General features: G+C 69.3%; 2 protein-coding genes across 5 annotated transcripts; both read left to right on the plus strand.

Moving 5' to 3' along the window:
- Positions 1-1,990: 1,990 nt before the first annotated feature.
- Positions 1,991-7,027, plus strand: SYT8 (synaptotagmin 8). Its single transcript, XM_044261219.1, is given in 9 exon segments — positions 1,991-2,072; positions 4,853-4,962; positions 5,067-5,233; positions 5,647-5,745; positions 5,866-6,037; positions 6,111-6,274; positions 6,358-6,463; positions 6,553-6,716; positions 6,719-7,027. Coding segments are annotated over 8 exon segments (1,275 nt in total). The 5' UTR covers positions 1,991-2,072; positions 4,853-4,868.
- TNNI2 (troponin I2, fast skeletal type) lies at positions 6,620-10,886 on the plus strand. 4 transcript variants are annotated; one of them, XM_044261220.1, is made up of 9 exons: positions 6,640-6,686; positions 8,251-8,381; positions 9,155-9,184; positions 9,362-9,368; positions 9,886-9,927; positions 10,034-10,162; positions 10,282-10,371; positions 10,505-10,681; positions 10,791-10,886. In XM_044261220.1, exons 3-9 carry the CDS (start codon positions 9,177-9,179, stop codon positions 10,884-10,886), a joined length of 549 nt encoding a protein of 182 aa, XP_044117155.1. In that variant the 5' UTR covers positions 6,640-6,686; positions 8,251-8,381; positions 9,155-9,176. The 4 variants fall into 4 exon arrangements, with proteins under 4 accessions (XP_044117156.1, XP_044117155.1, XP_044117158.1 ...); XM_044261221.1 differs by lacking the exon at positions 8,251-8,381 and having other exon boundaries at positions 6,620-6,686; XM_044261223.1 differs by lacking the exons at positions 6,640-6,686; positions 8,251-8,381 and adding an exon at positions 8,515-8,546.
- The last annotated feature ends 921 nt before the right edge of the window (positions 10,887-11,807 follow it).

Here is an 11,807-nt window from a genome sequence, read left to right on the forward strand (position 1 = left end):
CAGGCACCCCAGGGGCCAACGAGGGGGTACTGGTTGTCCAGGCACCTGGCGGCTGCAGGCCGGAGAGTCCTGAGCCGAAAGCAGTCGTCCAACCAACTGAGGACCCAGGCGTCCCAAGGAACCCCAGTTTTCTGACATGGGTCCACACGCAGCCACACAGTGAGAAAGACACGCGCTGACGGGACCTAACTGACCGAGATCTGCCACGGTGCGGGGTCCACGACCCCAGAAACCGGGCTTGCCGACAGCACGGGGACCCCCGGGAGAAGGACATGGAGGTCTGGAGCCGGCACCGGGGCGTCAGCGTTCAGACGCGTGAGGCAGAGTGGGCTGCGGGCTCCCGGAGGCTCGGGCCTGGGGTTCGGGCGCCCTCGATGAGGAAGGCGTGGGGAGCCGGCCTCTCAGCTCTGGGACACACGCCCGCAGAGAGCCAGCAAACGGGCGCAGGGCACCCCACGTGGCCCGGGGCCACACCGAGGCGAGCGCCCCGGGGCCCGGAGGAATGGGGGGCGGCCGCGGGGTCAGCGTGGGCAGGGTGCGCGCGTGCTGCCCTGGCACGTCCCGCGGTTCTGGGCCAGCGGCTCCCAGCTACCCCGAGCCAGCGTTTGCCGTGAGTTCCAACCTCAAACATTCCCCAGGCGACCTCAAAGGAAGCTCCCCCGGCCAGGAGCCCCGCCAGGGCCTCCATGTGGCCGCTGGCTGCCAAGCCGCCGTCTCGGGGGCCGCGGGGCTGGCCGGGGGCTGCCAGCTCTGTTTGGTTTTCCCCTTCCCGCCCTGGAGCCTCAGACGCCCGTCTCGCCAAGGAGGCGCCGTATCCTGAGAAAGGCACAAAGACCCTACAGTAGGGCTGGGGAGGGCCGCACGCAGGGGCCATGTGCTCGCTGCACGCCAGGACCCCACAGCACGTGCGGCCCCCGCGCTGCGTCCTCCCCCCAAAGTACAGGCCCCGGCCTGCCCCCCGAGCACCCTGAGCACAGCCGGGGCTGCTCCTGGTCCCCGAGGGCCTAGCTGCTTCGGCAACCCCCTCACTGGGGAGGACGTGGAGAAAGAGCCAAGCCCCGCACAGGGGGACGCATCCTCCGAGCCCTGCGGTGCCTGACCCGCACGCCGCCTCCCTGCAGCTGTGTCCCCACAGCAGCCTCCCGGAAGCCCTGCCCGACCAGCCCGGCCGGCTGCCCCGGTGCCACCGGCTGTCCTGTTAAGCATTAACCGACTCCGTGTCCCCCACCCCGCGGCAGGAACAGGTTCAGAGAGACACCCTGGCCTGGGAGGACCACTCGGGGCTGGGTGCGGGCAGGGATCGGAGCCGGGGTGACCAGACCAGCTGAGCTGGCCTGAGCCGTGTCGGAGCTGAGCTCACGGCCCCGCTGGCTCTACCGGAGCAAAGGGGCACAGGGCGAGGGGGGCCAGGACTCCTGGCCCGCTGGCCCGACAGGAGCCTAGACCTCTGGGGATGGGGCGGGCCCGGTGCGGGGGTAAAGTGACCTCTGGAAGGTCTGGAAGCCCAGGCGCTGGCGGGACCAGGCAGGCTCAGACAGTCACCGATGACGGTGCCGCCCGGCCGGGTCCCTGTCTGGCACGCGCTGTACGGTCCTGGCCACACCGTGCGCTCCCAGAGCCTGGTTTCAGCGGCTCCAGAAAGCCACGCTCCTCCAGACCCAGAGTCCCCATGACTCGGGGCACCCTCGGAGTGTAGAACCTTCCCAGGCCACGTCCAGCCTGACCTCCCTGCAGCCGCCCCTCCTCACGTTCAGCCCAAACAGGCCGTCACCCCGTCCCGCAGGGCCTCTGGGAGGAAGAGAGCCCAGCGTCCCCGGAGGGACCCCTGCGGGTGGCTTGGCGCCCAGGTCTCGGGGAGGACCCTCCTCCCAAGGGAGTTCCCCAGTTCCTGAGGGCCAGCAGTTCCGGCTCTGAGGTGGGGCTCCCCGAAGCCCGGCCTCTCACCCCTCCCCCACCAAGACAACGGTCTCTTTCCCGGAGGCCTGGCCACGGCACCCAGCACGGTCCCCACGTCCCCGGGGTAGAGAGAAAGGCCTGGAGGCCAGGCCAGCCACAGGAAGTGCAGGAAGCAGGTGAGAATGAGACACACCTGGGGGTCTGCCCCCCCACCCGGCATCTCGGGGCGGGGGGGGGGTGCTTCCTTTTCCCCAGGAGGAGGGCCCACAGGACAGACAATTCCAGCCAGACTGAAGGTAGAGGGGGGTGGCTGGCTTGGCTTTCAAGGGTGCCAGGCTCCAGGCCACCGTGGAGCCCCCTCTGCTCCTGCATGGATGAGGCAGGCTAGGTCCAGCACAAACCCCCAGGCAGGCCAGGTCGGAGGGCGGGGAGTGACTCGGAGGGCTTCCTGGAGGAGGTGGGGCTCACGCAGGCCTTGAAGGGGGAGTGGGCAGGGGGTGGGATGGAAGGGCCGTGGGAGCAGAGCCAGGACCATGCAGGGAGGCGGCCAGGAGGCCGTGTGGTCCCCACGGAGCCACGGGTTGTATCTGCATGTGCAGGAGGGAGCGTCCACGTCCCGCGTCTGGGGCCGGATTTCTATTCAGGAAGGACGCCCTGCGGCTCCCTTTCTGGGCAGGAGAGAGGGACCTCCCTGCCGGGCCACGGGCGCCTGAGCAGAGGGGGACCCGGGGAGCTGCGGGCGGGAAGGCGGCCCCAGGCGCTGGTGCAGGAGAGCCCTCAGCCAGGCAGGCCCCCAGTCGCTGCGGCTTCCCCCCACCCCCACCCCCGCCCAGGGCGCCCCGCTGCCCCGAGTCGCCGTCTGGGTCCCACGGAGCCGGCGGCGCCACCTGGTGGCCGCGCGTATGCCCGAACCTTCACCACCGTGAGGACCTGGAGGTCCTGAGGGACCCTGTGCCCTCCCCCCGGCCGGGGGGTCCCGCAGCGCCTGTGACCGGCACCGCCCCCCGCGTCCTGGGACCCTCAGGGGCCAGCTCCAGACATGGCCCATGGTCCAGGGGTCCATCTTCCCTGGGGTGGCCGGAGAATCCTGCCAGGACCCCGGAGTCCGTGCCCACGCTGCCCCGCCGCGGGCACAGGCAGAGGCACGCACACGCGGGCACCCCCGCCGACCTGTCCACACTCTCTCACACACACACACACACACACACACTCCGTGCTGACGTGGCTCCTGGAATTCTCAGCCGTGAACGTCTCCCATGAAACGACTTTAATTCCAGAAGACACGTGGGCTCGGCATTCCAGAAAGTCTCGCTGACTCTCGGTTCCATGGGGGAGCTGGGGGCTCTGAGTTGGGCCTCCGGCGTCCTGCTCTGAGGACCCCGCGGGACCCCCGCGAGCCCACAGGCCGCCCGCCGCCCCCCGGGGCCCTCCAGCAGCCACCTTGGGAAGCGGAGCCCCCTGCGGCATCCTTCAGAGGACAGAGGCTGGGGGAGGCCTATGGGCCGCCCTGAGCACCAGCACCCCACAACAGAGGCTCCCCCAAAGGAACCAGAATCAGCTCCGTCACTTGCGGGGCCCATAAAACACGCGGCCTTTGGTTCGAAATGGTTAGAATCTCAAGACAGCCACGGCGGGCGTTAAACCAGGCCCGGGCCCCTCCGAGCACCGTTTCCTGCCGCGCGGGGCCCGCCTCCTCATTCCTTCTCGGGGCTGCGGCTCCCTGGCCCTCGGCTCCTCTCCAACCTGCCTCCCCCCTATCCGTACAAGACCCCATGGGAACAGCACACACAGCCGTCCCGGTGACACGGCCAGGCCTGGGACGGGGGACACCTGGGGCCTGGGCACTCTCAGAGCCAAAACTCCCTCCACTGAACTCTGAAGGCTCAGGTTGGTGCTGGGAGTAGGGTGGCCCCCGCCCGACCTGCTGGGGAGGGGGCGTTGGTGCTGTGTGCATGGTGTCACGGCCACGTCCGGGTCCCTGGGTTGGGGGGTGGCAGGCTCCAACCTCGGCTGCCGGGGGAGGCCAGGAGGAGCTAAGCCGGTGGGGGGAGGGTACCCGTGGGTCTGGGGTCCCAGTGGGCACCATCGTGGCCTCCAGCACCCCCAACTCTGCGTCCCCGGTCCCTGGTGTGGGTGGGAGCAGCCAGCCCCGGCTGGCCAGGTGTGCTCCTGCCCCGGCCCCTGGCAGGTAGGCTGCGCCGCGCCCCCCTCCCTCCCACCGGCAAGAAAGGTGGCAGGTCGGCAGGTGGGCAGGTCTGGGCAGTGGCTGCTGAGTCAGTTTGCAAGGAATGTTCTGGCCGCTCCCAGCTTCACCCTGTCCCTGCCTGCCCCCACCTCTCCCTGCTCCCCAGGCGCTGCTGGCACCCAGCCCATGCCGGGAACGCATCTCCAGCCCAGGCTTGCTTGGACAAGCTCCCCCTCCCCCGGCAGCCGACCCCCACTCCTCCCCCTATGTGCCCCCGTGACCCCAGCAGAGCCCTGGCCCCCCAGAGTCCCCATCTCCTTGCTCCCTGAGCACTCCAAGGCTGGGGCAGTCCACCTGTGTGACCGACAAACCAGAGTGGGCCTGAGGTCAGGGCCAGGGATGAGTCAGGACCCCAACAACAGCCCCCAGTCAGGGACCAGGGCCCAAGGGAGGGAGCCCCAGAAAGAATGGGCTTTCCTGGAGGAGGGGGCTCTGTAAGGAGGACACCTGGCCTCCTCGGCTGGGGCTCGGGGTTGGGGGCCGGGGAGGTGGCCAAGAGGCTGGGCCTGTGGCAGCCAAGCCGGCACTTTGGCCAGAGCCCAGCGCCTCCCTCCCTTGGCTCTACTCGGAGCCCTTGCCCCTGGCTACCCCAGGCTGCCTCCTTGCCCAGGCAGACCCCGGGCCCGCTGCTGCTGGGCAGTGGGGCAATGGGCCGGGGGCTGAGGGGCCAGCCCCAGAGGTGAGCCAGCCACCCCTGCTGTCTGCTCCCAGCCAGCAGGGAGGGAAGATGGGGCACCCCCTGGGCCCCCACAGCACCCCGGCCCCGGCCGGCACCACGGCTATACCCGGGCTCATTCCGGACCTCATCGCCAGGCTCCCTTGTGAGTTGTGGGATTCCCCAGAGGTGCATGGGGACGGTGGGCCTGGCGGGGTCAGGTGCTGTCCGGGGGGGCATCTCAGCTCCATTCCCGCACCCCCCGCCCAGGGCCCCGCTGGGCAATCATTGCCATCGCTGTGGCTGCCGGCGTCCTCATGGTCTCCTGCCTCCTCTGTGTCGTCTGCTGCTGCTGCCGCCGTGGCCACAGGAAGAAGCCCAGGGACAGGGAGGCTGTGGGCCTGGGCAGTCCTCAAGGGACCACCAGCTCCCACCTGGTGAGGACACCCATGCTCCTGGCACCTAGCTGCGGGCTGGGCCATCCCCGAGAGCAGCTCAAGGCCCAGCTTCAAGGCAGGCTCAGGCCCCAGCGATGGTCTGGTCTCCGCAGGAGCAGAGGCAGGGAGGGGCTCCCCCACCCCCGCCACTGGTAGTAGAAGTGGCGAGCCACGGTATTAGGGAGGCAGGTGGGACTAAGGCCTGGAGGCCCTGAACGCCAGCCCCAGAGGTTGGTCCCAGGCCGTGGGGAGCCACGGAAAGGTCCGGGGACAGCCAGTGGTGCTCGAGGTGGGTCTGGAGGAGATCAGTCCATTAAGCCCCGTCTCACAGAACTGCGCTGAGGGTATGAGCCCTTGCGTGGCCTGGCCTGGGCGTCCCGGCAGCACCTGTCACCTGTCCCTACCTTCTCCAGGTGCAACCGGATGTGGATACCTCAGAGACTGCCCCGGAGGACGCCCAGCACTGGGGGCGCCTGCAGCTCTCCCTGGAGTATGACTTCTCAAGGCAGGAGGTGTGCGGCCCCGGGCAGGCCCAGAGGGTCTGCGGGTTCAGGGAGGGCTTGGGTGTCAGGCTGGCGCTGGGTGCGGGGCTGACCAGGGAGGGCCCCAGGCTGAGTCCCCTGGACTCCCAGATCAAGGTGGGCCTCAAGCAGGCCGCGGACCTGAGGGCCTGTGGGCCGGGTGGCACGGCGGACCCCTACGCCCGCGTCAGCCTCTCCACCCAGACAGGGCACAGCCACGAGACGAGGGTGCACCGCGGCACACTCTGCCCCGCGTTTCAGGAGACCTGCTGCTTCCACGTGCGTCGGGGCTGGGGGGCCGCGGGGGGCGCGGGCCGGGGGAGGGGTGCCCGGCTCACACCCGTGTCCACAGATAGCGCAGGAAGAGCTGGCTGGGGCCACGCTGCGGGTGCGCGTGCTGGGCTCCAAGCGCTTCTCTGCGCCGGAGCCGCTGGGGGAGCTCAGCCTGCCGCTGGGCGCCGTCGACCTGCAGCACGTCCTGGAGCAGTGGTACCAGCTGGGCCCGCCCGGCGCCGCGGAGGTGAGGCCACGCGCTGCGGGGCTCCAGCCTGTCCCTGCCCGGGCTGTCTCGGCGAGACTGAGGCCCCCTCTCACCACCCGTAGCCCGAGCCGTCGGGAGAGCTGTGTCTCTCGCTCCGCTACGTCCCCAGCTCGGGCCGGATGACCGTTGTTGTGCTGGAGGCGCGAGGTCTGAGCCCGGGCCTGGCAGGTGAGAGCCGTGTGCGCCCTTCTGCGCGGAGAAGGGGCCCTGGGCTCGGCCCTCAGACCTGGGACACCTCGGATCCCTTTCCTGCCCAGACCCCTATGTGAAGGTCCAGCTCATGCTGAACCAGCGAAAGTGGCGGAAGAGAAAGACGTCGGCTCGCAAGGGCACAGCCTCCCCCTACTTCAACGAGGCCTTCACCTTCCTTGTGCCCTTCAGCCAGATCCAGGTGGGCTGCCTGGAGGAAGGGTGTGTGGGCCACCCCCCCTTGGGGCCCAACCGACCGCTGTCTTTCTCTTCCCCCATGCACCTCGGCGGGCCTCCGCCCAGAGCGTGGACCTGGTGCTGGCCGTCTGGGCCCGGGGCCCACAGTTTCGGGCTGAGCCGGTGGGCAAGGTGCTGCTTGGTGCCCGGGCCTCTGGTCAGCCCCTGCAGCACTGGGCGGACATGCTGGCCCACGCCCGGCGGCCCGTCGCCCAGTGGCACCCCCTGCGTCCGGCCAGGGAGGTGGACCGTGCTCTGGGCCTGAAGCCCCGCCTGCATCTGACCTTGCCTGGCTCCCGAGACTGAGGTGGGGGTGCTGTCCTGGCTTCCCCGGGGGACACCGTAATAAATCCCTGTTCTTGCTGTGGCCGAGTGTCCTTCCTGAGCCCACAGACACTGTGGGGCCAAGGGCTCCTCCAGCGCTGCTGCCGGAGAGGACTCCTTCCAGGGTCCTGGGGCCCTGAGGCCTCTGACCCGTGCCTGACCCCTCGGTGGGGTGAAGGGTCCCCTCTGGGGCCGGCAGGGATGGTACAAAGAGGTAGGCAGCCCTCCCTGGCAGTGGGGCTGCAGGGTCTGGGAGGGAGGCTGCAGCCGGCCCCATGGGGACACAAGGGGAAATCAGGAGGCAGTTGGGGGGTGGTCACGGCCGAGGGAAAGGACCCTAACCCAAGGGGCCGCTTTAGCCGCCCGTAGGGCCCCCCACTTTCCAACGGCGGCTGCCACGGGCCTCCCCCTCCAGACGGCAGGGGGCGGTAGATGTCTTCAGAAGCCGCTGCGGGCCTTGGGGGCTCAGCCCTGGCCAGGAATGCAGCTCTAATCCCCACACATCTGGACGGCTTTAGCTCCCCCTGACCCTCCCCACGGCCCGTGAGGCCGGCAGGGCTGGGGCCACGCGCCCCCAGCTCAGAGGATTCCAAGTCATGGTCCTCCGGATGTCTCTGCTGGGTGGGGGGCCCGGGCGGGGGGCGCAGGCCCGGCCGGGGTGAGAAGGGCAGCAGTACGGGCCTGCCCAGGCAGCCAGGCGGGCCCCAGGCCCCTCGGGTCAGGGAGAGGTTCCCAGGCGGGTGGTGCCGCCATCCTCGGGTTGAAGGACGGGTTCCGAGTGAGCCAGGAACCACCCCAGGGCAGGGCGTTCCGGCCGGCTGCACGTCCAGCACCCTCCCTCCCTCCTGTTCCTGGCTGGGGGGACAGGATCGCAGCCGGGGGAGGGCAGCCCCCACCCAGAAGGCCCTGGCCATGGCTGTGGGCCACATTTGGGGGTCCAGGCCTTGCCCCCAAGCTGGAGCCAGCTTGGAGGAAGGAAGGGACGTGGCCAGCTCATGCCGGGGACCCCTGGCCCAGCTCAAAGCCCGGTGGAAGCTGCAGGGGAGCTGCTCCGGGCCCAGGAAGCCTGCCCCCCAGGGGAAGCGGAGGGGAAACTGAGGCGCGCGCCCTGGCTTAGGGCCTGAGTGATCCCTCAGCTGACCCTGAGCCTGTGACCTGTGGTGGCCCAGCCAGGCCACAGACAGCTGACCAGCAGTTCCTTGTAGGAACAAGGGAGGCTTCTCGATCTTGTCACCGAGCTCTAAATAGAGCAACCCAACCTCGCCACCCCCCCCCACCAAGACTTCTTGGACTGGACGACAGCACGCGGCTGGGCCGGGCCAGGCGGCCTGGGCAGGTGGGGAGGCCCCTGTGCCCCCATTGGTCTGAGGAGGGCTCCATGCCCTTTCTGAGCAGGGGCCCAGCCTGGGGGAGGCCATTTATACCCCTCCCCCTGGGCCCACCAGCCCAGCTTGCCGCTGCTGGCCTGACCTCGCTCCCAGTGCTGCTGCCCAGACGCTAGGTGAGGCCAGCCCGGCCAGCTTAGGCCGAGGACACGCGCTTCTTGAGCTGGCTTGCAGGATAACATCCCAGGCTGGGGGTTCTGGGGGTTGGGGTCTGCCTCCAGCAGCCTCTCTGGGGGGGCTCCATGGAGTTGGGAGCCAGGCAGAGATGCATCCGGAGGGGGCGGGGGGTGCAGGGGTCACAGACAGCCCCCAGATCATGCGGCCTCACTTCTGGGCGGGACATGAGGAGGGGGTCTGACGGGCCGAGGGACCCTAGCCCCAGGCGGGAGCAGTTTCTTGCATGCACTTGGGCCCAAAGCCGAAGGAACAGAACTAAAAATAGCTGGGTGGCTCTGGTGGCCACCTGCGAGGGCCCGTCCCCCCCACCCCCACCAGCCCAGGGACAGCTGCAGCAGCCCGGGCCCCGCCCAGGACATTTTGGGAACACTTTCTCCTCTTCTCACCCTGGGAATCCCAAGACAGCGCCTCCAAGGAGGCCAGACCTGGGGGCAGGGCGACAGGGGGCAGGGTTGGTGTGAGGGCTGGCCCCCCCCACGTGGGCAGCGGGTGTCCACGGAGGGATGGGGACCGTGGCCCTCATGCCCAGACCTTTTCTCTCCCACAGGCTCTAAGCACAGGACATCAGGATGGGGGAGTAAGTCAGCCCCAAACCCAGGGCCCCTGCTGCCCTCCCCCACCTGGGGGGTCTCTGTAGCTCCCCCAGCTCCCTCTGGCCACCTTCACTTATCAGCGACCCCATCCCACGGCCCCATCCATGTCCCTAACCTCTCTCTTCTCTTCCCCCCACCCTCCCGCCCACTCCCTGGGACAGTGAGGAGGTGAGTACCTGCTTGGGGTGCGGGGGGGGGGGGGGCATGAAACCCAGAGGGGATGGGACCCCCTACCTGGGGCAGGTCAGAGGTCAAAGCTTAAGGGAAGCTGACCAGCCCGCCCCCTGAACGCGCCCCACCCAGCCACCTAGCCAGCAGAGACAGAGGAAGTGGTCTCAGCGCCTCCCAGGGGAGGGGAAGTGAGGCCGTGGCTGGTTTCCAGAATCGCTTCCCCTTTTCACTGCGCCCCCCCCCCCACCTCCTGGGCCCTGCTGGGTTCCCTTGCCTCTCCCGCTGCTCCTGAGGCATCGCACTTCTCCACCCCCCACCCTGAGCCTTTGGACCTCACCTGCCACGTGGGCACAGGTGTTCTGGGCCCGGGCCCCCGAGCAGGCCTCAGGAGCCCCAGGTCCAGCTGCCTCCTAGACGGGTCCCAACGGCCCCCCGGGAGACAAGTGCGGAGGGATGTGGGGGTGCTGGGGACCCAGACGGGCCCTGACTCTGCTTCCTCCCTCCCACCCTACAGAAACGCAACAGGGCCATCACGGCCCGGAGACAGCACCTGAAGGTAGGTGCTGTCCCCCGAGAGGGCCATCCTGGGTCCTGGGGTGTGTGCGGGGCTGGGCCCCCACCGTCCCTCACTGGTCTGCCTCCCGCCCCCGCTCCCCCCGCAGAGTGTCATGCTCCAGATTGCCGCCACGGAGCTGGAGAAGGAGGAGGGTCGCCGGGAGTCGGAGAAGCAGAACTACCTGTCCGAGCACTGCCCGCCCCTGCACCTCCCCAGCTCCATGTCCGAAGTGCAGGTACCCCACCCCAGTAGCACTCCGGCCTGCTGCCTCGGTTTCCCCGTCGGTGCAGAAGGTGGTTAGGGCAGGTGGAGGTGAACCACTGCCCCCCTCCCACCGGCCGCCCCCTCCCCCAGGAGCTCTGCAAACAGCTGCACGCCAAGATCGACGCTGCGGAGGAGGAGAAGTATGACATGGAAGTGAGGGTCCAGAAGAGCACCAAGGAGGTGAGCGGGCGAGGGGCGGGGCGGGGCGAGGGGCGGGGCCGGGCCGGGCCAGGGGCGAGGGGCGCTCCAGCCCGCGGGGGTAGGGGGCCCTGGCCGCCGCTGGCTCCCACTCTGCGGTCCCCGCGCCTCGCAGCTGGAGGACATGAACCAGAAGCTGTTCGACCTGAGAGGCAAGTTCAAGAGGCCTCCGCTGAGGAGGGTGCGCATGTCGGCCGACGCCATGCTCAAGGCGCTGCTGGGCTCCAAGCACAAGGTGTGCATGGACCTCCGGGCCAACCTGAAGCAGGTCAAGAAGGAGGACACGGAGAAGGTACGCGCAGGCCCTGCGCCCCGCAGGGCTGCCCAGCGCCCGCCTCCCCGGGGAGACAGACGGGGCTGCGGGCTCTGCCGCCCGCTCAGCTCCCCCCGCCCCTCCCCAGGAGCGGGACCTGCGCGACGTGGGCGACTGGCGGAAGAACATCGAGGAGAAGTCGGGCATGGAGGGCCGCAAGAAGATGTTCGAGACCGAGTCCTAGGCCGCCCGCCGCCCCCGCGCCCGGCCTGGCGCTGCCCGCGGAGGGGACGAGGAGGACACAGCCCGTCTCAGGGGTCAATAAAGGATTCCAATCCCCATGACTGGTCTGGTCTGGTCCTGCCCGGCCTCGTTGCCCGCACACTGCCGCCGGGCGCCCGGCGAACCGCCGCGCGCTGGGGGAAGCCCGGGGCGGGGGCGGCGGGGGCCCCCGAAGGGCTGCCGGGTCTTCGGGGTGGTGCTGGTGGCCGGGCGCTGGCAGCCACCCAGTCTGCACCCTAGAGCTGTGCGCTGTGGTCAGTGGTGTCCCGTCAGCCCCTGGGGTTCCCCGAGGCTTGCCCTGGACATGCCCCACCCTGTGGCCTGAGTCCTGTGTGAGCCAGGATTCTGCAGAGGAGAGCATCTGTCCCTTGCGTGGTCCTCTGGGGGAACCTGCCCGGCCCAGAGATCCTGTCCATTCGGCATGATTCCAGGCGGGGGGCCACACAGGCGGGCCCTCCCCATGCAAGGTGGGCAGCCCCCATTCTTCCCACAGGGGACACATGGGCACAGCCCTGGGTCAGAAGCTCCCAGGGTGGCTTCTGCCCACAGAGTAGGGACCCACCCAAGCTGCAGTCCACGCTCACGCCTGGGAACTGATGACAGGCCAACCCAGCCCCACAGCAGGCCCAAGGGGAGGGCTTGTCTTGCCTTCTGCCCCTCCCCAAGGCCACAGGCCTCCTCACACATCCAGGAATGATGCCTCAGACAGGCCCTGAGGAGGACCATCCCAGCAAGGTCACACTGTCCCACGACCTCTGCAGGGAATGACAGATGACCCCCCCCAAAGTCCCTCCACTCAGGTCATCGGAGGGGTGCCCAGGAAGGACAGGCTGCCGCCATGCCCTTGCCCTCTGGACGTGCCAGCGGCCAGACACGGGAAAGT

Source organism: Neovison vison, chromosome 7 (assembly GCF_020171115.1).
Source record: "Neovison vison isolate M4711 chromosome 7, ASM_NN_V1, whole genome shotgun sequence".
Taxonomy (NCBI): Eukaryota; Metazoa; Chordata; class Mammalia; order Carnivora; family Mustelidae; genus Neogale; species Neogale vison.